Source organism: Zonotrichia leucophrys, chromosome 11, assembly GCF_028769735.1.
Source record: "Zonotrichia leucophrys gambelii isolate GWCS_2022_RI chromosome 11, RI_Zleu_2.0, whole genome shotgun sequence".
Taxonomy (NCBI): Eukaryota; Metazoa; Chordata; class Aves; order Passeriformes; family Passerellidae; genus Zonotrichia; species Zonotrichia leucophrys.
In genome coordinates this window covers 16,248,635-16,276,175 of record NC_088181.1, presented here as the reverse complement: position 1 = coordinate 16,276,175, position 27,541 = coordinate 16,248,635, and the positions used below count along the sequence as shown (strand labels likewise).

The 27,541-nt window shown below is 46.2% G+C and overlaps 2 protein-coding genes across 5 annotated transcripts in view; both read left to right on the top strand.

The window, feature by feature from the left end:
• Nucleotides 1–396: 396 nt before the first annotated feature.
• On the top strand, nucleotides 397–9,743 carry LOC135452661 (hypoxanthine-guanine phosphoribosyltransferase-like). 4 transcript variants are annotated; one of them, XM_064722985.1, is made up of 9 exons: nucleotides 397–497; nucleotides 1,234–1,434; nucleotides 4,551–4,657; nucleotides 5,041–5,224; nucleotides 5,565–5,627; nucleotides 6,389–6,471; nucleotides 7,451–7,497; nucleotides 8,177–8,253; nucleotides 9,606–9,743. In XM_064722985.1, exons 2-9 carry the CDS (start codon nucleotides 1,417–1,419, stop codon nucleotides 9,654–9,656), a joined length of 630 nt encoding a protein of 209 aa, XP_064579055.1. In that variant the 5' UTR covers nucleotides 397–497; nucleotides 1,234–1,416; the 3' UTR covers nucleotides 9,657–9,743. The 4 variants fall into 4 exon arrangements, 3 of the variants coding, with proteins under 3 accessions (XP_064579055.1, XP_064579056.1, XP_064579054.1); XR_010441669.1 differs by lacking the exon at nucleotides 397–497 and adding an exon at nucleotides 8,043–8,098 and having other exon boundaries at nucleotides 1,187–1,434; nucleotides 9,606–9,623; XM_064722986.1 differs by lacking the exon at nucleotides 397–497 and having other exon boundaries at nucleotides 1,187–1,434; nucleotides 8,183–8,253.
• Nucleotides 9,744–10,268: 525 nt separating this feature from the next.
• LOC135452980 (hydrocephalus-inducing protein-like) overlaps nucleotides 10,269–27,541 on the top strand; it is a 64,913-nt gene continuing 47,640 nt past the window's right edge. Inside the window, exons 1-9 of the mRNA XM_064723536.1 lie at nucleotides 10,269–10,362; nucleotides 12,038–12,151; nucleotides 17,257–17,391; nucleotides 18,814–19,013; nucleotides 22,287–22,405; nucleotides 23,705–23,909; nucleotides 24,594–24,786; nucleotides 25,841–25,940; nucleotides 26,827–26,945. Coding sequence (XP_064579606.1) covers nucleotides 12,080–12,151; nucleotides 17,257–17,391; nucleotides 18,814–19,013; nucleotides 22,287–22,405; nucleotides 23,705–23,909; nucleotides 24,594–24,786; nucleotides 25,841–25,940; nucleotides 26,827–26,945 — 1,143 coding nt within the window. The 5' untranslated portion in view covers nucleotides 10,269–10,362; nucleotides 12,038–12,079. The remainder of the gene's footprint in view (nucleotides 10,363–12,037; nucleotides 12,152–17,256; nucleotides 17,392–18,813; nucleotides 19,014–22,286; nucleotides 22,406–23,704; nucleotides 23,910–24,593; nucleotides 24,787–25,840; nucleotides 25,941–26,826; nucleotides 26,946–27,541) is intronic.

The following is a 27,541-nucleotide window of genomic DNA, read 5'->3' as shown; positions in this document are numbered from 1 at the left end:
TCAGATACGCATACAGTATTTATTTTTTCACTATAAATTCAAACACTGTCCTCAGTTTGACTGCTGAAAACAGTAAACTGAGAGTAGGGCCAATAATTAGTGCCTTGATTAAAAAAAGGCTTCAAACAAGTAGCTGCATTCAAGCTGTTGATTTTAGCAAAACTAGGCTAAACTCTGTTTAAATGTGGAAAACTACATGAGAATCAACGAACAAAGGTGTCAGCTAGAAAGGGCCACCTTACACTAGGAATTAGAAAAGCAAAGCTTTTCTCAGGATATGGAGCTCACAGGTGTATAGGAAATACAGTAGGGAATTCACAGAAGGAAGGTCCTGCTGACTACATCAAATAGGGGTCAGGTTGCCTCAAGGCACTAACAGTTCCCAAAAGAACTACTATTTAATGTCTCACTTAAGGTTGTGGATATGCCCATTATTCCATTGGAACAGATTTTCTACATTATCCCAAGCGTCACCAGCCACAATCTGAAGAGCAAATGTGAGACTACAAAGAAACAAGAAAAATCTCCTTTCATTAGCAACTGTGCTCTCTCACCAAGAGAACAGAAAACTAACTGAATTAATAAAATATATCCCATCTAGCAAGAACATCCTGTAATATGTTGCATGCAAGCTGGTTTTAGCTCATTTTGCAAGTAGGATTAATTTTTAGAACTTTCAGACTTTCATGTTAATCCCAGATAATAGTGCAGTTGGTAGATTAATCAGATTACAGGCCATGTCAGCATGATTTGATTTTATATGATATGAAGCATGTTTCTAGAACTGCTCTCATTTTATGAAAGGATGACCTGGAAGAATGACAGACAGGGCTCACCCCATCTCAGCAGTTGCAGACCTCTCCTTCAAAATCCTTTTAAAAACATGCTTTGTTTAGTCTGCTTTATCTCGGACTGACATTTTCTGACAGCAAGTTATAGCCTGAATTTTTAAAAGACATGGACTTTGTCACAACAATGGATTGTGTAAACAAACACTGTAAGAAAATGGTATACAAACTCACCTTTTACACACACACCACTGATTTACCACCTGCTGCAACCAAACATCTGATGTGTGTTTTCAGTTAAAAACCCCACCTCAGATTCTACCTAGTCCTTGCCATTAATTTGATTCTTGAGCTTCTCTTTTGCATCTCCCTCGTTCCCCACATCTTTACTCTCATTGGTTACAGCAGGGCTCAAGCTCATTTTATTTCTGGTTAATCTGATTAGGTAAGAGCCTGGGATTGTGATGTCAGTGCATTAGCAGAAGGAAGTAATGCTTCCTGCAGGAAAGATGGCAATTTTGACCTTTTAGAAGCAAGTCATGGTCTGACTGGAAGATTAAAACAGAGCCAGCCAAACTGCAGTAATAACACCAATTGATTCTGCAGGAGCATCCTTCAAAGAGGGATTATGGCTCATGGACTGCAGGTAAGAAAGCATAATGTCCTTGTGTTTGATTATTTGCCTGAAGGGAGCTTTGGCTGGGGGAGAAAGGTCAGCTTCAGCAAAAATAGCAGAACATTAGAAATACTGACTAATGAAAGGCTTTGATTCTTACATTTACTCAGAAGAAAAAAATGGCTTTCAGAGCAAAGGCATCTTGATAGACTCACGTTTTACAAATGAATGACATTATTTGACTTTATATTCATATTCTTTCATTCTGTGCTGACAAAATAATAGTTATGAATTTTTCTACTGTACAAAATTGCTGTAGTTAATTTTGTTGTTTTTTTCCACTTAAACTCAGAAACTTACATCAGTAATTGAACAGATGAGACTGAAACTAAACTAAATAACTAATTTCTCAAGTTATAAATTCATTATTCAAAAATTTAATGATTTTGCATGACAGTTTAGTAGATTGCTTTATTATTATGAGCTGTCACTGTATTATTCAGCATATGTCAAGGCAACATTCAACAATGCAAAGGCTTTAGTGAGCCTGTAAGGCAAGTTGCTGTGGTGATGGGGTGTTCAAACTGATGCAATCCTTAAAGTTCTGGTTTTGAACCTTTCATTAGGCTTTAAAAAATGCTTCACACAGAGGATATTGTTGTAGCAGATACTGTTTGTACCCAAGACTTTCAATGAGCAGAGCTGTTAAACCAAGTAACAGCTATAAAGCTGCACTGCTGGAGTAGCTTTAAGCAGTAATGACTATTTACACCTTTATGCCTCAAGATTACCTTTATTCCACAGTTACATCCATGCAGACAAAGCTCATCATCCCTCACTTGAACTGAAGTAGTTGTGGTGTCACTCACCAAGTGCAGCAGGAAGCTCAGCTTTGGCAAGAAGGCTGACCTTTAACTTGCTGTGCAGAAGAAATTCTGTGCATTTATAACTGCAAAAGCAGATTGTAAAGCTGAAGTCCATTAAATACTGCAATCAGTATCACAATTAGGCAAAAGAAGCTGCTAAAAATTGCAGGGAGAATTATGACTGCGTTTAAGCTGCAGTTAAGAAGAATGCAATAGACATGGGAATATTGGAGACAAAATAAACCAAGCTCAACAACAAAACAAAGAGCACTTTTTATACTGGTGTCAGTTACTATCCTTAAAGATGCTTTTTTTTGATACTTCAAATGGTAATGATGTTTATGTGTTCCAGTAGTCTCAAATAATCATTGTCTTTGACCAATGCTTCTAATTAAGTCAGAATCTCATATCCTGCCTGTGTATTCACCACTAGCAACCTCCCAGAGGCAGAAATGGGCCAGTTTGGAGCTGCATTGGGTCAGCTGAACACCAATCCACGAGCAGCTCTGCACTCACTAAAGCTGCTCTCAGTGCTGCGGCACAGCCTGACCCAGCTGATCCCAGCGTCTCTCCACAATCAACGAGGCACGAACAAACCTGATCTAAAACTAATCCTGCACTTATGCTTTCACTTCACTGACTTCAGCCATGAAGGAAATAGTAACTAAACCAGGCAGAACAGAACTGCTGCCACCCACCCAGGGCCCAGCTGCGAGGTCATTCTGCATGTTCTTGGAGCATTAGGGCTGATCAATTTTGAGTACTTGCAGAATATGCTTAGTCTAGCCAGGATGAGCTTCTATATCCATTGCCTTCTGCTACTATGATCTGTTCTCTGAAACTTCCTTTAACACCTGTCTCCAGTTTTATCTTTAGCTTTAAATGCAGGAAGCTATTCGTGGCCAGTTTAAAATAAATGGCAGTAATTGGTTATTTTATTTTTGGCTGCCATGAGTTTTGCAAGTAATAACCTACTACTGTTTTCTACAGTTCAGTTTTCTTTTCTTCCTAAGCACTTATCTCTCCTATGCCAAAGAAAAGAAGAATTAAAAACAATTCATCTGTCTAAAGAGTTTGCAGGTGTTAAGTTGTTGTTAGCAATACTTTATGTTATTACTGATGAATCCATAGCTCTGAGCTTTTAGAAAAATGTTTTACTGAGTTCGGTGAAAGGTAACTGGTATGTAGATAACCTATTTTCCACTGTTGAAGCTTTGAGCCAGCTCTGAATTTTTCTTTCAGTTAGTTCTGTATTTTTAACAACAGCAGGGCAGTATCAAGTGTGACAAAACCTCATTAATTTAAGGGGATTTTCCAACTTTATTTCTAAAACTTATATATTAATCTTATTCACATTTTTTCTACTTCCTTATATGTTTTCTTGCCTGCTTTTTTACCACATTATAAATGAACAAAGCATTCATCTAGGTCTTGAAGGGAGGTAGAATCCAAAGACACCTATCTGTTTGGGCCAGAAGAGAAACCCAAATGGAGATTATGGATTTTCTAGACACACAGATATCTCTGGGTGCAACAGCCTGAAATCAGCATGTTGAATAAAGAACTGTAATCTGAAACCCTGGAGGCAAAAAGGGTTAGGGTCCAGATCTGTGGGACATAGCCCTGGCCACGATGAGGAGCACTCTGCTCCAGAGGCAAACAGCACAACAGCTTCCCACCTCTGCAGCTTCCCCTCTTCCCACTGCCATCCCAAAGTTTCTCCTTCGGGGTGAGCCATCTCACTTGTCCTCTGAGACAGCTGATGGATGGAATGTCGAAAATTCAGCTGTGAATTCATGCTTGGGAAGCAGAGTTTTCTCTTTTACGCAGTGGAAAATGATGATCAAGGTAGAGCAGCACCTCAAAGTCACATGCTGACCTGTAATCCCAATCTCCTTTGCCTTACATTTTAATTTTCACTTGTCTACCACACAAGCAAGCAACTGAGCTCTGCAGAACAGCAAATGGAACAAGAGGAGAGGTTGTTATTGTTTTGGGTGGCTTTTTAAAGGAGTTGATGATGGCCAAGAATGTATCTCATAATGACTGGGGCAAATTACTTGTTTATCCATTCATAACTCCATTCACAACTCAGCCACCAGCTCCTGAGTTATGAGATTGTGAACAGTTCTTGCAGAAAGATCAAAAACTCTCAGAAATATTTTTATTTTGACACATTATTGGGGTGGAGGAATTTTTTCTTCACACTATCAGAGACTGGAAGCTTTTTCTTGTATGACTTTGTTGCTAGTTTTAGACTTACTTCCCTTTCCCTTGCAGATAAGAGATGAGGAAAGTGGCTACAACAAAAATCTGTTTTGCATTCCTAAGCATTATGAAGAAGATTTAGAAAGAGTCTTCATTCCTCATGGACTCATCCTGGACAGGTATGAGGGTAAACAGAAAAGAACAGGGACAGTGATGCCAATTTTTGTCCCTCCAAATGAAAAGACCAAGGTCCTTGCCCTGTGCAGCCCATGAGAAAGATGGAAACCCTGCAGCCTAACACTTCTGTCCTAAAATCTAGTACAAGAGGGGGTTTATGGAGAGGGTTCCTCTACAAGCTCAGTTAAGCATCCATGTTCCCTCAAATATCTTTAAGAGCACCTATCCTGCAATTTTAAGGTTTGTGGATTAAATCAGCTTGTGCTGTGAAAATATGTAGCTAACTTTCCTATGACTTGCTGCGGTAACAATTTGCTAGCTATAAAAACAAAACAGCAAGATGAGAATTTTTAAGCTCTTTTTTTCTTTTTTTTTTCTCTCACAGGACAGAACGTTTGGCTAGAGATATCATGCAAGACATGGGAAGTCATCACATTGTTGCACTCTGTGTCCTTAAAGGAGGCTATAAATTCTTTGCTGATTTGCTGGACCGTATAAAAGCACTGAATCAAAATGGTGATAAATCTGTTCCTGTTACCGTGGATTTTGTCAGAATAAAAAGCTACTGTGTAAGGAATTTTCTTTTCCTTGGAAAGTTGACTCTGTCCATAGACTGGCATTCTAAATACTGGTAGTTTGAGTTTATGCATACAAAAATTGAGTTTATGCCTGTATTCTGTTCAAATTACGTACTAAAAAGGAACTGATTTACTGATCTTCCCCAAAGGGTGGATATTACACATTCACTGGAATAAACATATAGCAGAATACTCAATATGACAAAGCCAGGGGCAGATCTCAAACTCCCTCCTTGTGCAAAAAGCAAGAGCAGCACACCTTTCAAACAAATACAGGATAACCCTTCGGGGCATGCTTTATGTGACTTCAATCTCTTCCTTCTCCTTCTAGAATGATTCACCTGCAGAAAAAATCAGTTTTGTTGGAGAGGAACTGTCTACACTAAATGGGAAGGTACGAATTAGCATCTTCAGCTTTTAAAAGGAAACAACTGTTCTTGTGTATTTTCCAGGAAATCCATCTTTATTAAGATTGTGATACTATATACTTCCAGCCACTTAACACTGAATTAAATTGCTGGGCTTTGAAACAGTGAATAATTCCCACTGATCTCAGTGGAAACTTGAAGTGATCAGTGATGACTGCTCCCAAAGATCCTATTCCCCATTTTATCCCAGAATGCCCAGAAATGAACCATATTAAACTGACTCATTCAGTGTGGCTCTAGAATACTAGTGCTATACATAGAGCAGTGTATAGATCTGACACAGATGCCTTTATTACCACATTTTAAATTTTCATAAATAGAGAAAGACTCTTTGGAAAGCACCAAAGTACAGTCATTAGTAAAAGTAACAATCTCCTCTGAAAAATCAATGCAACTTCTTTGTAACTGAGGGTTTGGGTTTAGTGTGCTTTTCTTGGCTGTATAATTTGCTGAAAATTGGCATTTAAGTATTTTCTTTTCTTTTCTTTCCTTCTTTCCCTATGTAATCTCTTCCAGAATGTGTTAGTAGTAGAGGTAAGTAATGACTGAACAAGGGGTGGAATGACATGGATTTTTTTTCCTTCTTTTCAAATTAATACATATTACATATAAAATAATAATTAATTATGTTACTGGGCTGCTAGGTTGTTATGCTCTAATTTAATCCACTGACAGTCTGGTTTTCCTTTCAAACTTGAAAGATAACTTATTTTTTTATCTCTTTCAGGACATTATTGAGACTGGTAGAACAATGAAAGCACTGCTTTCAAAAATAAAAGACAAGAAACCAAGGATGGTAAAAGTTGTAAGGTACAATGATATAGCCACTAACTAACATATTCAAATCATTTGGGTGAATAGTCTGCATGCTGACAGGTGCTTGTTTGGCTTGAAGTTTGGGGGTGAGGAAGCAAATGCAGGAAAGTAATCCTTATTCAGCTGCTGAAAAATTAAGTGTGTCTTAAACTGGGAATTTCACCTGGGCACTACCATCTTCACTGCTCAAATTAATTATAAAAGGTTTTATGGCTCTTTCCATACAGTTATAAAGTCTATTGGATTCCTTGTTTCTTACTTTATGTTTGAAGGAAATTCATCTCTTTCCATAGGTTTTCTAACATCACCTCAAGTTGCCTCAGTACTAGTATGACAACACTGAGAATATTTCTTAATATCCTCAACCACAGAAGTTTTCAGAATCTAAGAGTCTGTCAGCACTGGGAAGATGACTTCAAGTAGCATTCTAGACCTGCTTTTAGTAGATCTCTAAAAGGAAATTTTGTGGAATATCCCTGTGTTTCTCAAGTAACCACAATGCTTTATAAAAACAGTTGCTTTAAGCATCAGGTCTTCAGACAGTCCTTCTGGTGACTGTCCAGGAGGGTCTCAGTTTCTTCTGAAGTGCTCAGGCAAAGCAAGAATAGATGTAAATTTGCAGGAGAAATTGTCCTTTTCTCCCTCCCTCCCCACTAAAATCATTGCCAGCCACTCGGACATGCTGCCCCCTCTGTGCTATTCTATGTCCATTGCTGCATGGAAGGGCAAAGAGCTGAGACACAGGACTGAAGGGAACTGCATGCAAAGTCGAGCCACTCAGACATAAAGATCAGAGCCTTTGCTTTTCCCTCCACTTCAAGGCTGAACACCACTTCTTTCTGTGCAATAATCTCACATGTTTTAATTTAAGTGCATGATTTTAGAACCTTATAGAGAGGCGTGGCAGAAGGGAAGTCTACAACTTAGAGCAAGACATATTTTAAAAACCAACCTTCTCTGCTCTGCCTTACAGCCTGCTTGTTAAAAGGACAAGTCAGAGTCCAGGCTACAGACCAGACTGTGAGTATCATGTTTTTCTAGCATTTTTTTTTGTCTGTATTTTCCAAAACACAGTCTTGCAATTTCACTTCAGGAAGCATATCTGACAACTGGCACATAAGTTTCATGAAGGCCAAGAGAAATGGGGAGAAACTACATAAAAACTTGTGAACTAATGACCAGCTACACCATCCTGAGGCCTCATGATCACCTTCTTTTTTCCCCTGAGTGCAGATTTAGCTACTTGATATACAAATTTAACTATTTAGATAGCAGAAACAGGATCAAGCTTTAACTGTGTTTTGCTATGTTTTCAACCCAGAGGGCATTTGTTTTGACATTTGGCATTATTAAACTTGTCTTGTTTCCAAACTGAAAAGTCCTACTGAATCACAGTTCATCTACTTTCACTCAAGTAAAATCTCACTCTTCTCCTTTCCCAGGACTAACTTATAACTAGGTTTTAGACAATTATTTTGTTAATAAAAATAATTCTCTTAAGACCTTAATTTTATTACTGGCTGATGAGAATGGTTTAGATTCTAACCTCTGTCATCAATTTACAGCTCAGATTCTTAAGAAAGCACCCTGAAAGAGATGATGCCTATTACTCTCAGCTCAAGTATGTGTTGAATACCAACTGTGCACTTCAAAGCTACTTACACCACTGAATTATAAAAAGAACTGTATTTTCTTGCAGATACAGGCTTTGAAATTCCAGATAAATTTGTGGTTGGATATGCTCTTGACTATAATGAATACTTCAGAGATTTAAATGTAAGTACATGCACATTCTTCCACTGCCAGGTATCAGGTATCTACCTACCACAGGTACTTAGCAGGAATATTTGCTTCTACTCAGAGCTTCTCAGCAATTAAAACAATCTTCAATTCCAGGTATAAACTTCCATTAAAAGAGCAAAACCATTTTTAAGGTGCTGAGTTGGTAATGCAATGTAGGTGCATAAGAAATGTTTGTGCTTCACATTTTCATAATTTTACTCCACAAGTCTCATGGCTCAGCCATGTTGCAGGACATTCTGAACCCCAAGGATGGTGAGCAGCGTACAATCTGCGGCCCCATCTGAAAATAAAAAAACTTGTATTTTGACTTTAATTTGATATTTGTCTGTCTTATTTCAATCCTATGTTGCTCTTCTGTCACCAAGTCCCTAAAGTAGCCGTGCAGGCACTCTGTGTGAACGTTTTCCACACACTTATGGATAACATGGCTGCAAGGTCTCTTCCCTTATTCCATTACAGCTTCCTTAGGCTGCACAGAGTAGTAGACTTGGAAACATCATAAACTAATAGGGTTGGTCTGTTTTCAAATGTCCTTCCTTAATTCCAGTTAACTTGGGAAGTTTTTCACTTCTAAGTCTTTTTACTTAGACAAACCAGTTCTGCTGAAGACACAAAATCTGTGCTATTGCTCAGCAACATGAAGGTGAATGCAGTAATTTAACAAGCCTAAGTTCTTCAGGATATATAAACCCATATGATGCCGTGTGAAGGCTGACTTAGAGGCTAGATGGATTTAAAGAACAAAGTAGGTACTTAATATAAGGCCTCAATGGATCCACCTTGGGCAGCACAAGAGCCCAGCCAGGGCTGCACCCAAGATGAACCAAAATGGTCCCAAAATGCACGACCGGGCACGGGGTCTCTCACTTTGATCAGTTCTGCTCCATTTGCATTTTGCAGTTCATTGTCCCATTCCAGCTTTAGCCCAGGCAGTCCCACCCTGCTTGTTTTTCTCTTTCCAGCACACGGTGTTTGTGCTCTTGGCCTGAGATTTGAGTCATTTGTCCTTGGTGCCCAGCTGGAGCAGGAATTGTTTTGTCTCCCTGCTCTGTGCAGAGAGCTCACAATCCCCTAATATGAAACTCGGAACTACACAGCAAAGCAGCACAGAATGGAAAATAGAAAATCTAAAACCTAGGGCATCATATATATTATAGATAAACTTGTAAAGAGTATTAAAATCTCAAGTTTACTACAAGCAGGACACTTGCAACAATTATGGTTCTAGTGTGTTTTTATTACAATACTGGGAATACAACTGAAAAATCTGTCTTGCATTTCATTCGAAGATAGAGATTGATAAATATTGTACTCTTTTCTTTTAGCACATCTGCATTCTGAAAGAGAATGCCAAAGAGAAATACAGGATGCGATAACTTCAGTCTTCTGGAGCACTGATTCCTGGCTGCAGATTAGATGACAAACATTACACCAGGATATTACTCTTGCTACTTGAGTGTCCCTAAGAAGAATGAGAAGCTACATGTCAGTGCCCAGGACCTGCAGCTCGCTGATTCCCGTTTGTACTACCGCTGAACACAAACTGCTGAGACCCCGGGCTTTTCCCGTGGTGGGGGAGCAGCCCGGAGCTGGGGCCGACGCTCTGGCGACATCGAGCGCTGCCTCCGGGCCCGGGAGCGAACCCAGCCCGCTGTGCCCGGGGACCGAGGGGGCACCAGGGCTGGAACAGGCGGGGACTGAGTGGGGACAGGGCAGATCGAGGGCGGAACGAGAGGGAACCGAGGGGGCAACGAAGTGGGACCGATGCGGGACCAAGGCCCTCCCAGCGCCACCGGCCCGACCCCAGGCTCGGTGCCGCGGTTGCCCGGTAACCGCGCCCGGGCCCTCAGCGTCTGTGACGGCGCCGCTGCCTCAGCGCCCGCAGCCGCCCTGATGCTCATTCGCACTTGGCTTTTCGCCACGCGAACTGTTCGCGGAGATTGGTCTCTACGAGTCTTGCGATTTCGTGGAGAATTGGTCTTTGTGAGCGACTCCGAAACTCGGAAAACATTGGTCCTTGCTAGGGACTACTCAATTCACAGAACACTGGTTTCTGTGAGGGAGTCCTGAGTTTTTTTGAAGGTAAATATTAACTCAAGTTGTACTTTCTGGTTTGGTCACATCTGAAAGAGAATGCCAAAGGAAAATACAGGATGGGATAATGCCAATCTTCAGTGCGGTGGCATGTACAGCTGAGGGGATGAACAATACATGGTCTGCTGATGGTGCTTTTTTCTCACGGAAGAAATGCAACATTTCCTAAATATACTAGTCTATACATTTTTTCCCATAGTATTTATTTAAACTACTACCATAGGTGAATGAGTTCTGTTCAAGTTTTTGTGGCTTGTTATGATCTGGTTATTAAAATTATTAAGTAGATGCCCCTGAAATAAGGTGCAAAACAAGACCATGTGCCAAAGTCAATAGTTTGGATTATATGTAACAGTAAATGTGAGGAAGTGAGAGGGAGAAAGAAATAGAAAAATGAGCTGGGTTGGAAAGGTGGGAAGAAAGAGAGTGGCAGAGACAGATTTAGTAGAAAATATCACCATTCCATGGATCCCATCCCATCCCATTCAATCCTTTTCTTGTCATTGTGGTGAGGTCTCCCAAAATGTGAGACTCCAATGGATTAATGCAGATTTGGGCAAGGTGGGACTGCCCAGGTACCTCCCTGGGGTGGGGCAAGTTTGGCTCTGTCTCTTACTACTCTCAAATAATATAAAATCTTTAGCACCAGTATGTCCTTTGAGTCTGCCATGAATTGGGTTGTGGATTTTCAGATCTGTTGTGTTTCTCTGCATGCCATGCAGTCATCTGGTGCAAGGCCTCAGGAATGGCTCTGGGGGCACTTTGGAGGTCTTTGCTGGGTTGTGACACCCCCTCAGCTGCCCCTCATGGGAATGTCCCCTGGATGTGGCCTTCTGGGGCTGGGGGCTTTTAGAGCTGAGCCAGTTTGTCTGAGGGAGGATGGGTGTCCACTGCCCCTTACCAGAGGTTGTGCCTCACCCCCAAAATTTCCTCCTTCTCCCTCTGTTGATGGGAGGTTTGTGTGCCAACCTGGCCTCAGCAGACGAGTCTGTGGCTATGACTTGCCCAGCCTGAAGGCAGAGAGAGCTGATTTTCAGGACAGCTGCTGGATTTGACTTTAGTGGGGATATATTTTTCTCCCTCAGCCTTGTTCACTTCTCCCCAGACCTGAGCTAACAGGACAATAGTGTCATCTTTATTTTCTCTCAAGTTCCCTTAGGCAGCTTAACTCCCAGTGCCAAGTTCCAGTCAGGAGGCATTTTCAGGGAAGGGTGCATTTGGGGGGTCTCAGCTTCTTTATTCAACTTTGTCACAATGGGCAAAAAGTCCTTTATAGCAATATTTAAGCCATTAGCCATAACATTCCAGTCTCTCACAAGTCCTGTGAGGAGCAGCTGAGAGAACAGAGGTCTTTTATCCTAAAGAAGAGAAAGTCCATTCAAGCTGTTTTTAAATAATATTTAAGCTACAGTTTTGTTTGTTCTAAGCATTATTAATGTTCAGCATTTTAGCTCCAGGTTTCAGTACAATCAATCTTTGAATTGCCAAGGTACCCATATAGTTGCAATAAAGTCCAACTTGAGGCCTAACAACACTAGCTACTACTGCCTAATGAGCACTTAGCTACTTTCAAATAATATAAAACCTTTATCACCAGTATATCCCTTGAGTCTGCCATGAATTGGGTTCTGGATTTTCAGAGTTCCATTGTTGTTCCTTCCAGTTCTGTTGAGGCGTTGTCACTCTGTGACATCATCTCTTCACAATGGCATCTGGATTCCCAGGAAGAACACCAACACCTCGACTTTTGCTTAGGGAAGGACTGAAGCCTAATACTGTAAGTAGGCACTGGGGCTGTGTTAAGGCTGGAAACTGCCCTGCTGTCCCTGCCCCTGTTGTCCAGCAGTGCTCTGAAGCTGCAGAGCCCCTCCCCACCCTTTGTGCCGTGCTCCTGTTGCTGGGGCTGTCCTGGTGCAGTAGGGAACACTGTGGGTGTGTCAGGGACAGCCCAGCGCCTTGCCTGGCTGTGCCAGCAGAGCCAAGTGAAACCAATGGACAGCTGAAGCCCTCAGCATGGGCTTCTTTCCTTCCCCTTTGCCACAGCCATTCCTTCTGTCAGGCTGGGCACTCACCTGTGCTGCTCTGACCATCCTGCCCTTGGGCACCCGGGCACGTGAGGGGGAAAGCTCAAACTCTGCCCAAAGCCTTGAGAGCCACGGCTGGTCCCAGCTGGAAGAGCTGCCAAGGCAGCTGTTCTCTCCCATCTCCTGGGTGGGCACAGATGCAGCCCTGCAGGCAGCGCTGGATGGAGCCAGGGCCACAAAGGTCCCTTGCTGTCTGCAGCTCACTTGGCTGAAGATGCCCCACTGCTGAGCCTCTGCCAAGGAGATCCCTCTGTTTTCTTCTGTCCAGGGCTCTGTCATCCCACACAGAGAAAACCAATGCTAATTGACAGAGAGAGCTAAAACTTGGACACATTCCTGTGCACCTCACTCTTGGTACAGCTTTTCTTGCTTGCTTCTCTTGGACTCAGCCAGCAGTGCTATCTCCTGGCTGTGAGTTTTGAGTGTTGTGCAGGGATGGAGTTTGGGCAGTTCTGAGAGCTCCTCCCCACTCTCTGAAAAGGTCACTGCCTCAATCCAGGGAAAAGTAAGAGGAAACAAATGCCCAAAGAGCAGAAATCCCCAACCACGTCCCATCAAATCACAGAGAGACTCATGGGACACAGCCATGTGGTTGGAGTATGTGTATTGCACTCTGTATTATTAATTTATTGGTGCTAAGTATTTCAGCAGGAAACTTCCAGGGCTTCCAGAACTGTGCTAGTGGCTGTGATCACAAATTATTCATCAGTGCCACTTGTTCAAGGAAAGCCTTTCTGAACAAGCACATCTCTGACATTCTTGCTTTTTTTTTTTTTTTTTTTTTTGTTTTGGTTTTTTTTTGCCTTTCAGCTGCTTCCCTCTAAGTTCCAGAGGGAGAAGTTGGTCAACAGAAAGCAGGAGGCCAGCACTGGGCGGAATTTTCTGCCCAGAATTGGCCCATGTGTAGACATGAGTGAGACTCGTCAAAAGGTAGCCTTTTCCTGCTCTTTTCCTTTCTGTTTCACATGAAGTTTGAAGAGGGGGTGTACTTGTGACAGGCTTGCCTCCAGCAAAATACCTCAGCGTCCAGGTCCTGTTGTTATTGCAAACTGCTGGCAGTGGTGGACTGGGAGTCCTGATCTTCACTAAGGCAACACAACTGACCTCTGCTGAAGCTGCTGGGCTGTGCTGGAGTGTAGCTGCCATTGCTAAAACCATGGGGGGAAGGCTGGGGACACAAAGACACAAAATTGCCATTTGCCATTCTCCTTCTGAAGGAGCCACCTCTTGCTTTGGTGTGGTCACCATCAGATGCTTGGGGTCACAGGATTCCCTCCACAGTGGCAGTGTTGGCCTTTGAAGGCTGAGGATCTGCAGGAATCACTTCAGATTTAGCAAAACAAATTGCATTAATGCTTTGGGTTGGAACAATGTGTTGGACCCTGACGGGGTGTTAGATTTTTCAGGCTGCCAGATGTACAGGGGACTGGCCCTGGGCAGAACGGAATGGATGTGCTTTGTCTGGATCAGTGCCTACTTAGAGGTGTGTTTAAAGCTGCTTTTCTGGCAGGACTGGCTCAGTATAAAGCACAGTCCAAACGGGTAGGTGACCGAGGTGGGCTGTTGAGCAGGAAATTGGCAGCAAGCGACACAGAACACAATCCAGGTTAAGGACTGCCCTGGAGAAGGGCGTTGGGAACACCTCAGGGAAAGGCACAACTAAGGGACAGTGTGCTGCGGCCACTCCCTTCAGCAGACTGTCTCCCGTGGAGTCACAGGAGACCTGCTTGTGTCTCTGGAGTAACAGCAGTGTGGCTGGAGAAGGGGAGAGTTTTCTTAAAGCAATGTCTCTGGTCCAGAAGCATTTGCTGTTGTTGTGTCATTCCAGACATGCCTCTACAGTGGTATTAAATAAGATAGCAATAATTACAAGAAAGCACCCATTTAAAGCTAATGGAAAAAGGAGATACCAACTCTACGCTTACCCAAGTTGCTGAGAAAATAACTGAACCTTATCCTCATTCAGCATTCACCTCACTTGTCTTTTTCTTGACTTCTGTAGTACTTTATTTTTGCCTTTACCTCTGTTAGAAAGGCAGTAACTTTTAAATGCAATGAAAGAGGACAAAATCATCAAAGCAAAAGAAAACTGTTTATTAGTAACCATGCAGCTGAGCCGGGCATGTGTCTCCCTGCCCCCAGAGACAAGCAAACACCCCTCCAACAAAAAGGCAATCTTTGTATCCCCTTTGTATCCGGCTGGACAGGTCCCTGTCCCCTTTCCCCGTGGAGGGGTACTGGGGAACTTCCACTGTCTATGACCAACAACTTTTCTGTCCCCTCCCCTCTCATCCTCCTTCCTTTTGGTCATGTCTTCAACCCCATCCCTGTCCCAGCTCACAGCAACACCCAACAAACCAACCTGAACAAATCCAAACAACAAACAACACATAAAACCAACAAATTCCATTCTTTCACTTAAAAACCTTTTGGCTTCAGCCAAATATCACCTCATCTCTCACACCTCCTCTAGTACTGTTCTCTTCTTACTGATGCCTAAGTTCTAGATCAAAACAGGTATTTGCAGTTGTGTGGGCCTCAGTTTCCCTGTCTCAGAGTAAAGGATACCCCAAAATTGAATCTGATGTAAATTAGTGGGTTTTACTTACTCCATGAGTGCTCAGTCAGTGCTCCAGTGGGCACAGGGCTGTGCTTAAGGAAAGTGCTGCCTGGCATTCTGGAGAAGGAAAGCTGGAGAAATAAAAAGAGCAACTTAGCTTGAGCCTGCTCTAAGCAGATCAAACAGTTCTTGATCAGCTCAGAGCAGAGGTAGGCGAGCCACTGTTTGCCCAGTGTGGGCAGGGCAGACATGCTCCCCAAGAGTCTGTGCTTCACTGGGGATCAGTGTAAGGGATCCTTCATGAACCTTCCTCCCAGCAGCTGAACCTCTCCCTGCTCTCTCTCTCCTCTCCAGCTATCACCATCTCCCCCAAAACCGAACGTGTTGGTGGTTTCCCCACCAGAGCTGGTATTTCACAACTTCGTTGCTCATGGGGTCTCTGAAATGGTGCTGACTCTCTTTAATCAGGACAAGGTAAGTGCTGGCACCTGGAGCTTAAACACTGTGCTGGAAAAGGAGAGTGCTGCCCTTCCCCGAGTGTGCAGCAAAGCAAGTTATCTGCTGCAGCACATCCAGAAGAAAATGTCTCAGCACCTTTGTTCTGCAAGATTGTGGAAATTTTCCTGTGTTGGGAACTGTCTCCTGATTTTGGCCATGCATTGATGGTATCTATCCCAAAAGAGTTTCCTGCCCTTGAAAGCTGGATTGATAGGAATGTTGAGGCCTGTACAGTTCCTACCTCCTCTCGAGCTTTGCCTTGAGTCTGTACCACATCCTGAATCTCCTTGGTTAATCTTGGCTCCTGGTAGGAATCTCTGCCTCTCTCAGACTGTTTGGCTCCCTTTGTGCAGCTCACAGTCAGCTCAGGGGCTGAGTCTTCTCCACTTTATGCTGGAATCCCTTCTCATTAATGGCGCTGGCACTGCAGGAAACGTGTTCTGAAAGAGCCCTGCAATCAGACGGATGGAGCAGAAGCAGTGGCAGCCTTTAGGTGCCACTTCAGGCTCCTGCTAAGTTTCATTCAGCTCTGCTAAGCTTTTCCAAAAGCAACACAGTGCTCTGCTTTCCCTTTGGAGAACCCCAGCACATCCAACGCTCCTGGAGGTTTCCACCTTCAGTTGTGATTGTTTTGCAGTTTCCCAAGAGAGTTGAGAGGGAAAAAGTTGAAAAATGTCTCCAGTTGTCTTCCAGTGTAAAGGGGAAAAGGAAGACCATTGGAATTTCAGTCAGGGAAACATTTCTCAAATGAGCCTTGTGCCAAGAGTGGGCTGGTGGGAAGAGACAAGAGGGAGTCAAAATCATCTGGTTTAGACTTTTTGAGAGCATTTTGGTGTTCAGGTGTTGATGATACCTGTGTGCTAGAAAATGCATATTTGCTGTGTCTGTGAATCCCAGAGGGCAGAACCTGGCCTGCTGGCTGCAGGCAGGAATGCCCAGCAGCCCAGCTTGCCTGCACAGGCAGCAAGAAGCCCTGGAGAGCCAAGACTGTCTTTTCATACTGGACCCACACTGTCAGTCAGTGCTGGTCATGTTTCTCCAGGCAGAAAATGCCTTTGAAGCCCACAGTCAATAGGCACAGCCTGTGTGTGTTTCCATCACTTTTGGCAAGCTGATTGCTCTCATGGTTTTATGATTCTTCCGTGCTGCTCTACTGCCCATTTAAATTCTCTTTGCCATCTCCTTGTTTAAGGGATTGTCTTGCTGTGTTCCTTCTTTTGCTTTTCAGGTTTACTTTTATTCCCAGGAAGGCCACAATGGTTTGGTCTCCTCTCTTGCTGCTCTGCCTGCATGACTCTATCCCCAGAACGTCCCTACCCAAACCAGATCCGCTAGAAGGGAATTTTTTCCTTCCCCCAGGACAATTTGATGTTTTGCTTTCAGGTAGCACATTCCCCCCTGGAACACGACTGCATGGCTGTGTGCAGGCAGAAGCCAGCAGGTTTTCTGGCCTTGTGGAATATGCAGATGACTTGGTTCAGGTGCTCTGTCTCCATCCTGCTGGTGCTGACCTGCTTGGCCCTTCCTTCCCACCAGGCACTGCCCAACTGCCCCAGGCCACAGTGCTGGAGCCAGACAGGAGGGATTCAGGCTCACCCTTGTGAATGATGTGCCTGTGCCTGCACAGCTGAAAGTGCTTTGGGAAAGGGGCCAAGGAGGGATGTCACCAGGGCACGGACAGGGCTCCTCTCGTCCTGTTTCCATAAGTGGCAAAGTCATCATTTCCTGTCTTTGCTGCAGATTGCTCGGATGGTGAAGGTCTCCATGGAGAGCAGCCCCTATTTCCAGCTGGCATGCCCCAGTGATGTGTACCACATCGTGCCACCGGGCGCCTCTGCCCCTGTGCGCATCCGCTTCACCCCCGACGAGAACAAGGTGAGGCTGGAGGGGCCAAAGCACACAATGATCTCCACAGCCATTGTTTTCCCTGCACTCTGGCTCCAGCCCATTGCATGCTGTGAGCTGGGCTCCAGGCCTGGGCAGGCAGCCTGCAGCAGCCAGTCACACCTTGGCACTGCTGGCAGGCACTGCAGCCAGGCCTGACAGGCTCTGCTTCTCCTCCCTGCACATTCCTGAGCATTGCCAAGGGAAGATGCACAGGGAACAGGATGAAAATGACAGAGAGGTGTTGACAGATGTTTGGCCATCTCTAGGTACAGTGGAAGAGGTTTCATTATTATGGAAAACACCTGAGGGACAAAGAGGTCAGAGAGCTTTCCTCCTTCCTGGCTGCCAACAGCCTCCCTGCCTCGCCCTGGGCTGGAGCAAAGATGGTGCTTTTTCACCCCTCTGTTCTCCAGCCTTGCAGCTGTGCTGTCCCAGAGCACAAGTGAGCCTGGCACAGCTGCAGGGCCAGGGCAGAGGACGTGCTGTGCCCGTGAGCCCGGCCTGGCACAGGCACACTGGGCTCTGGGTGCCCTTGGTCAGCAGCAGGTTGCTGAGCTGCAGGGCACTTGGACACCTGCCTGAAGGAGCTGGTGTAGGGCAGGTACAACACCTGCAGGCAGAGCTGTGGGCCCAGAGCCCGTGGCAGTGACACTGCTGGGGCTCTGTCTTCATGCCTGGCACTGTGCTTGCTCTGTCAGCTGGCACCCATTCCGTGCCAAAGGTGCTTCTGCATGGAGGTTTGAACAGCAGTGCTGAGGCCCTGGCAAGTCTGATCTCAGTGCTGGCATCTGGAGGCTTGTTCATGCAGAAGGGCTTAGGACATGGCATGGGAGGGAGGAAGCCTTGCAGGCAAACAAAGAGAGGCTCTTTCCAACAGCATCCTGCAACCTCTTAGCACTGTTCTTCTCCTGACTTGGCTGGAGAGGCAAAGTTAGAGGGGAGTTCTAAGCCAACTGATGTTTCTACACCAGGCCGGAGGTGCAGGATCTCTTTGAGTGCAGCTGTTTTCTCATCTTCCTTTTGCTGCTTAGAGTCAGTTTAACACTTTGTCCTATTCTCAGACAGTGGGAATATAGAAACCTGAAGAGGAATGTCCTGTGTTCCCTAGCTCCATGTTCCTTAGAAGGAACTTAGGAATTACTTAACATCATTAAAATTTGTGAGTGAGAATTATGGTGGCCTAGGGCAGTTCTCCATATGACCCAAGTGACACAAGAGCTTAATGCCACTGGGATAGCTTTTGCAAAGTGCACTGGTGCCTTTAAAATGTGACTTAGTAGTAGAACTCAGTGTTCATTTTGGGGTGGAATAGGTAAATTGATGCCATGGATGAGTTACAGGAAATGGTTTTTCTTCTGTCATGGGGATGGCACTAAATGCCCTGTGCTGAGCCAGTTTCTTTTCCTGCAGAATTATTTCCATGAGCTCACCTGCATCACTGCCAAGGAGAAGATAGTTGTGCCAATTGAGGCCATCGGTGCTAGAGCTATCTTAGACTTCCCTGCACAGGTAGACTTCTTCAAGTGCCCAGTCAAGCACAGCACCCAGAAGACCCTGCTGGTTCGCAATGTCGGTAACCGGACAGCTCATTACCAGCTGAGCACCCAGAGGTGAGGCAGCTCATCTGTCCCTGTGCAAAGGATATCACCTTTGGGTGATGGCAGAGTTGGGAAAGAGCAGCAAAAGGAACCAGAGCATCACAGCTGCTGCCCTGCAGCCCTGGCTGGAAGTGAGCAGGATGGATGGCATCTGGTTTTGCTTTCAGTGTTCTTAGCAGGATGCAGCCTTTGAGCTTTCTCTGTTCCAGATTTCCTGCAGGGTGCTGGAACATGTTGGTAGCTGGCTTGCACCCTCCTGAGCAGAAGCAGCTTCTGAAATGTTTACTCAGCACTGCCAGCCAAATAGACCCATTCTCTGGGAGGCCACAGGCACGTAGCTTTCCAGTGGTCCCTGCATCAGACGCCCAACATGAGCTGGGCTGTGGGCAGCTGGTGCAGTTCCTGTTACTAAAGCTGCTCCGATTTCCCTTGTCACCTCAGGGCATCAGTTGCCTCTTCTGTTCCATGATGAACCTTTGAAAGCTATTGTTGTATTGTTGTTATTATATTCTTTAAAGCATCCATACCTTCTCACTTCTGTTCTCTGTAGTGCAATTCTTCATGTCTTCTCAGGGGCTCCTCCAGGGTTCTCAACCCACCCCTTTTATCCCAGCTACCTTTAAGAGCCACAGCTGCTGCCCAACTGAGGCCTTCGCAGCTGTAGCTCATTTAGAATAGCTAGGACTCACTTATCTAATACATAGGACTCTCACTACATTTCAGTTGTTGTATTCTCAATACATATATTCAGGCCCCCACAGAAAGCCAGTTTAAAATTTCAAACAGATTATTTAAATAAATCTCTGAATAAGACTGTGCCCCCTTTCATTGAAATTTCTTTTTGAAAACTCTGAAGTTCCTGTCTTTCTGTTGTTTCTTTTAGGTTTGTATTAAATGTTTTCCAAAAGATCATGAAGTCTTCATTGGGAGCTTTCATGAAGGTCGAGCTCCTCTAATGCCTCTCAATATACCACATGCCCATAGGTATATGCACAGGTGTAAAGGAAATAGAAGACATTTAGGGAATATGTGAAAAGCAGTTGGGCTGATTTAGAAGATAAAAGTATAGAATAATTTCTGCTGGAAATCATCTGAGCAGACACAGTGCTCAAAGCAAGAGCAGTGTCTGGGGATTGCAAGGTGCCATTGGGAGATCTGGACCTGTCTTTAGATGCCGTACAAGAAAACAAACATACCAATGGACCTAGTTAAAAAGAAGAAGAAAACAACCTATTACAACCCCCTCCATAGCTTATCTTTTCTGCCTGTTGGGTGCAATGGTGATTCATTGAAAGGGCAGCTCTAACAGGATGAGAACTGTTTTAAGGAAAAGCTCACAATAAACAGATAAAAGGCCAAAATTTAACCTGCCAGCCCCATCTCTTGGCAGTGGTTTTCATTTGGTTATTACAGTGTCAGGGATGTCTCCTTCACAGCTCTTCTATCTGTGGGCTCAGGGAACAGCTTAGTGATGTTGGCTGAAATGCAGAGGAGTAGAGAGATGACTGCTACAGCAGGAACAGAGGAGTCTGGTGGGTACAGCCCAGGGATGTAGGAGATGTAGGGGCTGATTTGCACTCAGTATTTCAGTCCTGAAACTGAGTCCTGGACTTGGCTGGATCCTCTTCTCCTGATAATTTGAAAAGAGGATGATACCTTCTTTCTCAGGCAACCCCTGAAGTCACCCCCCAGGAGTGTCATTCCCATCCTGCCATCTGAGGGGGAAGGGAATGGAATGGAATGGAATGGAAGGTAGTGCTGAAGTGTGGCCATGGATTCCTTTAACTGACAGCATCTCTGTTCTGGTGGAATTTCTGGCAAAAGAATAAGATGAATAATCCTGTGCCTTGCCCTCAGCAGGCACTGATCCCCCCAGCCCCAGCAGGGACCTGCAGCAGTGCTGGCGTCAGCCCTGGGGCAGATGCAGGAGCACGTGCACCCATCTGGCTCTGGGGCTGCTGGGGCCTTGTCTTTCCTCCCCTCCCTCCAAAGTCTCACGTCCAGCACATGAACAATGCTGGCCCAAGGCTTCTCCATCAGCCAGTGATGTTCTCACCAGTGGGAATGGGAACAGCCCAGCCCATCATTGCAGCAAGAGGTCCTTCATGAGCTGAACCTGAAGCAAGTGACATGAAAAAAGCTCAGCTTGCCAGATATTCTCTTTATTTTTGTGTGTGATGCATTCATCACCAAACTGCCCAGAACACACTTTTAAGTGACAGATTGACCACCAGCAAAGCACCAATGCCAGCAAAGCATCAAGGCCAGGAACTTTTGTTTCCTCAGTGGGGCTGTAGAAGAGCACAAAGCCCAGCAGCTGCTGGGCAGGAGCACATTTCCCTTGAGCTGTCCCTGAGCAACAAAGCACAGTCTTGTGCTTGTCAGGCAAGAGCTCTTTACCTGGTAACCAATCCTGATTGCTCCTGTTAAATCCAAAGTGCACCAACACATTTGCATTAACATTTCCAACATGTTGAACAGAGTTTCTCTGCTGGGCCAAGCAAACAGTTACCAGCCTGCATTGCTGGTAAATACACAGAAACCTCCTGTTCTGCTTCCTTGATGTGCTCCTGCTAATGGTACTTCATTTAGCTGGGATGGGATCCTTCAGACTGTAAATGGATCCTCCTTTTTGCTTTCCATGTCACTCTATTGCTCTAATCTGCATTTGCACTCTTTCAGGGTTTTGACTGCTCCTTTTCTTAGAGCAGCTTTCATTGAAATGCTGATAAAATGTGCCCGTTTTAGGCTAAATCAGAATGTTTTCAAGGCAAAATAAACCAAAGAACCACACTGCAAATTCAACTGTAACTATTCCTTGGTCTTCAAGGAAAAGTTCCTTCTCCCTGTCTGATTCCTAGGCTGTAATATCCCAGGACAGGTAGTGCCCTAACATTTGCATCTCCTGAGATGAGGTTCATAGGCAGCAGGAAAAGAGAAATTCCTGAGGCAGTCAGTGTCAAGTTGTGCATGCAGATAGCTCTGAACCCTCTCTGTGCTCTTCACAAACCATTCTCTGATGGGATTGCTGGCAGTGGGACCCTTGAGTCTCCCTGCAGAGAGCTGGATGCAGAGTATGGGGGAGATGAGATCATTTTACCCCCAGGATCTTGTGAGGGCTGGATCTCCTCAGCAGTGGCTCAGTGGCTGTTTGTGACCCTGTCTGTTCTGCCTTCTGCTGCCTGTGCTTGGTTTGCTCCCTGCTTGCCCAAGGGAGCTGCAGTGCAGAAGGAATCTCATGGCCAGGTGTCCCCCCAGCCCTGATCCCTCTCTTTGTTCATGCAGTCCTTTCTCTGTGGTGCCAACCTCAGGAATTCTGGGCGCTGGTGACACCATGCCGGTGACAGTGACATTTCACGCACTGACCAACGGGGACCATTTTGGGTCCCTGTGCTGCAACACAGGTGAGTGCTGGGCCCTGCATGGGCACAGGACAGTTCTCCACCATGGCTCCCTGTTGTCCCTCCCCCTGCATTCCCTCTAGAGGTGCCTCCCCTGTCCAGCTTTACCCCAAAGAAAACTGAAAACTCCTTGGTGTTCAGGGGCTTGAGAAAGTGGATTCCCTCTAACAGGCAAAGATTTTTGACTCCGGTTTTGCTGGGAGTTGCTGAGTGGAGGAAGGAGGATCCCTGATGCTCCACTACCATGTGGCTATGCCTGGTGAAGTTTTATTTTATTCCTGGGCAGTGCTGTATGTGAGGTCTCCGTCAGACTCTCTCCAATGCAGCGGATTTCTTGGGCACCTCTATCCCATATGCTGCTTCTCCACTGGCTTGTCACACATCCTTTTTCTATGTGGCCCTTACACATATATGTAGTTTCTGTCTAACAACATTTTCAGGCCCTCAAGTTCCTGTTTGGTGACAAATCAAGACAAATTTTTCCCTGTGCCCATTTCCCAGGCTGTTCATGGTGTTACAAACCTCATATCTATCTCCCATTTGATTTCTAGACTAAGGAATCCCATTTCAGTCTTGATGTAGAAGCTGCTCTGTACTTACTATTCTTTCCTTTGTCCCTTTTTTATTTGATGTGCAATGGTTCAGCTTGGTTTTTGAGATCAGAACAATGTAAAATATTTCAAGACTGATGTGGCTGTGGGTTTGGACAGGGAGATGATGATGATTTTCATGGTGTTCATTTTAGAGTGGTTCGTCATATTGCAGAGCCAGGCTGGTTGTGTTTCCTGACCTGTGTTCCCTCCTGCTGTGGGCTGTCACTTCACTTGTTCCTCTGGGCCTCCTTTTGCTGCCCACCTGCCTCCAGGCATATTTGCTGGTCAGCAACAAGGGATCCAAGGGATCAGAAGAGACAGGAGTCTCGTGGGATGCCCAGGGAGACCCTGGGCAAGGCAGGACTGAACAGGGCTCCTCAGCCCTGTCACCTGAAGGACTTGGATGCAGAAATCCCAGTGATCTGGGTGGGTTGCCAGAGCACACTGACCAATCTCACTGTCCATACTGTCACCTTGGGGCCAAATCTCTACAAACACTCTCAGAAATAAGGGGTTTAAGGAGCTGCCCAGGACATCCTCACACTCTACACACACAGAGCTGTCAGGATGTGACAAATGGACTGATCCAAAGAACTGCTCATTCAGATAAAAACTGGGACACCTTCTTCAGTGCCCTGGGGTTTGTTCTGTTCCTTGTGCTTCCATCAGCCAGTGAGCTGAGCAAAGACGCCCCTTTGCTTTGTTCCAGATGAACAAATTATCCACACAAAGCTCCATGGAAAAGCTGTAGATATTGATGTTGAGTTAAGCACAGATTCCGTGGAGGCTGGCAAGACTTTCATCACCAAGTCACACCAGACAACCATGTTCATCGAAAACAAGAGTAACATCACAGCACACTTCCAGTGGAAGGCTCTTCCTTCTGAGGCAGAAGAGAATGAAGAGAAGAGGAGGTTGGTTTGAAAGATGCATTTCAGTGAGATATATGGCCCAAGACTGAAACTAATGTGTGGCCTCAGGGGGGTGTTGGTGCTTTTGAATGGTTTGGGCCAAGTAAACCATCCCTGGCACTAGGGTGTGTGTCCCTGGGTTTCAGGAGCTCAGCACTCAGCATTCCAGTTCCATTTATACTCCAACCAGGAATGGCATTTTGGGAAGGAAAGGTTGATTGCAGTGACTGGATTTCCTCAGGTTCTAATTGGGCTCTTGTCTCTCTAATCTTCTTCCTACGTTACCTGGCAACATCTCCCCTTCCCAGGGAAGTGCTGCAGTGGGTGCTCTGTGACCTTTATCTGCATCCCCCGAGCAGCTCAGTGGGAGGAAAAGCCAGCTGAGGTGGTCGGTGGATTCTACCTCAGTTTTGGCAGAGGCTTTGAGCCAGGAGGTTTCTCTGGAGGGATGCTGGCTTTGGAAACCTCTCCTGAGCTTGCAAGTGTGGGCTGAAACTCCCTTCTGTGCCAATGAACAGCAAGTTATCCTGTGATCCATGTGGGACCCTTGTGGCTTGGGCTCAGCCTTTGCTGGGGAGCTGCTGCTGCTCCTCCCCAAGTGCTTTGCTCTCCTGCACTCCCACTTCTCCCTGCAAATATGTGGCTCATGAAACCATCTGCTGGTCTTGTCTCTCCCTGTGGCTGCAGGCAGTGTCGTTTGCTGCCCCCGCTGCGTGAGGTCAGGCTGGAAAACTTCATGGAGGAGAAAGAAGTAGAGAAGGAGCAGGGCTTTTGTGAAGATCACACTACCCTCCTGAGAAGCAGGGTCCAGGAGAAAAAGGCAAAGGTGCAAGAAGATCCCCTGCTCTTCTCCAGTGACATTTTTTTCATTGAGCCAATGGTAAGTGACAGCTGAGAACCTCATTTTCTTCCTTCTCCTCTTCCTCTTCCTCCTCCCAAGCATCCTTTCCCCGGCTGCAGTCACTGGGCAGATCCTCAGCTGGCCCCATGTGCTGGCTGCAGAGCTCCCTGCTCAAAGCATTTGTGCCCTGCAGCCTCAAGGCAGGGCTGGGAGCCTGACAAAGCCCAGCTCTGCTGCCAGGCTGGAGCTCAAGGCCCTGCCTGCGTGTCCTTGCAGTGTCCCAGGGAGCAGTTCCTGTAGGCAGGGGCTCTCCCCCACGTGGGGCTCAGCAGAGGCTGCTGGAGCACTGCCAGCTCACACACTGACCTGAAGCTTGCAATGGTTCCCTGGCAAAAGGAGGCCAAATTCAGCCCAAGGTTAATGACAGAAATGCCAATCCCCTCCTGTAACCATGCCTTGCACTATTTCTGAGTGTCCCTTCCAGTGCCATCTGTGAGCCTGGACACAAGGGTGGAAGGCTGAAATGGGCCTTTGGAGTTCTCCTGCACACAGGGACAGAAAACCTCTTCCTTTTCTGGTGATGCAAGCAAACTGCCACGTGCTCCCATCCACCAGAGCCCTGATTCTGAGTACTGGCATTGGGAGAGATGATGGATGCCTGGTGTCTGCACAGAGCAAAATCCCTTCTCATCTTGGAGTGAAGCCCAGAATAATCCCAACTTCTCTTTCTTTCAAAACAGTTTAACTAATATCTGTATTTCAAGGAAGGGGATCATGTTCTCTTCTTGGTTACTCCTATGGCCCATCTAAGGCCAAGAGCCACCAGTGCACAGTGCAAGTTACATCCCGTGGAGCTGACAGCAGCATGGTGGGACCAAGAGCTTGTGTCAGAGCAGCAGGAATATTGTGGATAGTGGGAGCTGATCAGCTGAGCATTGAGAGCTTCTGTGTTGAGCTGGGTTTGGAGGCTTTCCTTGGTTCCTGTGTTGTTCACTCATCACTGATGCTCTCAATCAAGCCTTGCAGGCCTGTGGTTGGAAACAAGAAATGTCAAGTTTGAAGAGCAATGTTTTGCTGTCTCTTTCTGTTGTAGGAGGGAGAAATTGGGCCCAATTGTTCGGCTGAAATCAAGGTGACCTTCGAACCCCTGGAAGCACTGGAGTATCGAAGTGTGGCTTACTGCAGCATCTCAGGTGCAGCTCCTTTGCCCTGCTTCTCTCCCTCTCAGTGAAGCCATGGTGCCAGCCTGAGCCCACTGGGCTCCCATGGAACTGCTGGGAAGAGTCCCTGGTCAGCAGGGCAGTGCTGGCACATTCCCACTGGCCCTGCAGCTTCCAGGGAGTCTCCTGTGCAAGGCCGGGGCTCAGAACAGCCCAGGCAATGCAGGGAGAGGTTTCATGCCATGGCTTTGCCAGCATTTCCTCAAAGGCCAGAGAGCTCCAGAGCAGAACAGCTTTAGTGAACAAGCACTCAGCCCCTGCAGGCCCCTGGCCTCCAGGATGGGTCCATTTGCCATGGATCCATCATCAGGTGGTAGGAGCTGAGTTAGAAATGGGCTCCCTGAGCCTGGATCACCTCCCAGTGCCCAGACAGCAGCAGAGCAGAGGTGGCTGAGCCCCACTGAGCACAGCCTGTTTGTAGAAGGAGCACCCTTGGCCAGCCCCTACTTCTCTCCCTGGGTGGGAGTTGTCACCTTGCAGCTCTCAGTCTGTGGAAACAGAACACAGTGCTGAGTGGCAGAAGGGGAGCACTTGGGCAACAAAGGCCTGTGCTCCTGGGCCAGGTAGTTTGGTAATTGCCAAACTCTTCATGAGCTTTGTGCCTTCACTGAAGGGATTTCAAAGCTCCTCTAGGTGCACAGGAAGGAAACCACAGAATCACAGTATGTTAAGGGTGGAGTGGACCTTAAAGATCATCTAGTCCCAAGGCCCCTGCCATGGGCAGGGACACCTCCCCCTAGACCAGGTAGCTTGAAGCATGACTGCATCCAGCTCAGAGTCAGGGATAAGCACTGAGGCAGCCTGGAAAATCCAGTGGAACAGAGGGAATGATTGTACTGAAATGGACATCTCTCCCCAGGCCGTGAGATGAGGCTGCCCCTGCGCCTCAGAGGGGAAGGCCAAGGACCCTTAGTTGAATTCCGCATCCCTACACTGAACCTCGGGAATGTTTTTGTCTACACCCCCTATGTCTATGAGGTGAGCAGCAGGGCTTGGGATGGATCCTGATGGCTCCTGAAGCAGCAGCAAGCCTGGTGGAGCTGTGGAATTCCTGCCAACCTGGGCACTTGTGAGCAGGGAATATTTGATGTACTGCTCAAACCTGGGGAGGTCAGAAAGGTGTGTCTGTTGTTCCTGAAGCCCCAGTCCCTGCTTTTGGGCAGCCTTCCTTAGGGATCAGCTGGGAGGCTTCCTGCAAAACAACCCCTTGGCACATGAAACCAACACTAGCCCCCGCAGGCCCCTGGCCTCCAGGATGGGTCCAAATTTTCCCCTTTGGTTTCCCTCATAGGTGGTAGGGGGCTGAGTTAGAAAAGGGCTCCCTGACCTGGATCCCTCCCCCTGCCCAGCAGCAGCAGAGCAAGGTGGCTGAGCCCCCCTGAGCACAGGCCCGTTTGTAGAAAGGGGCACCCTTGGCCAGCCCCCCTTCTCTCCCTGGGTGGGAGTTGTACCTTGCAGCTCTCAGTCTGTGGAAAACGAAAACAGTGCTGAGTGGGAGAAGGGGGCACTTGGGCAACAAAAGGGCCCGTGCTCCCGGGGCCCGGTAGTTTGGGAATTGCCAAACTCTTTTATGA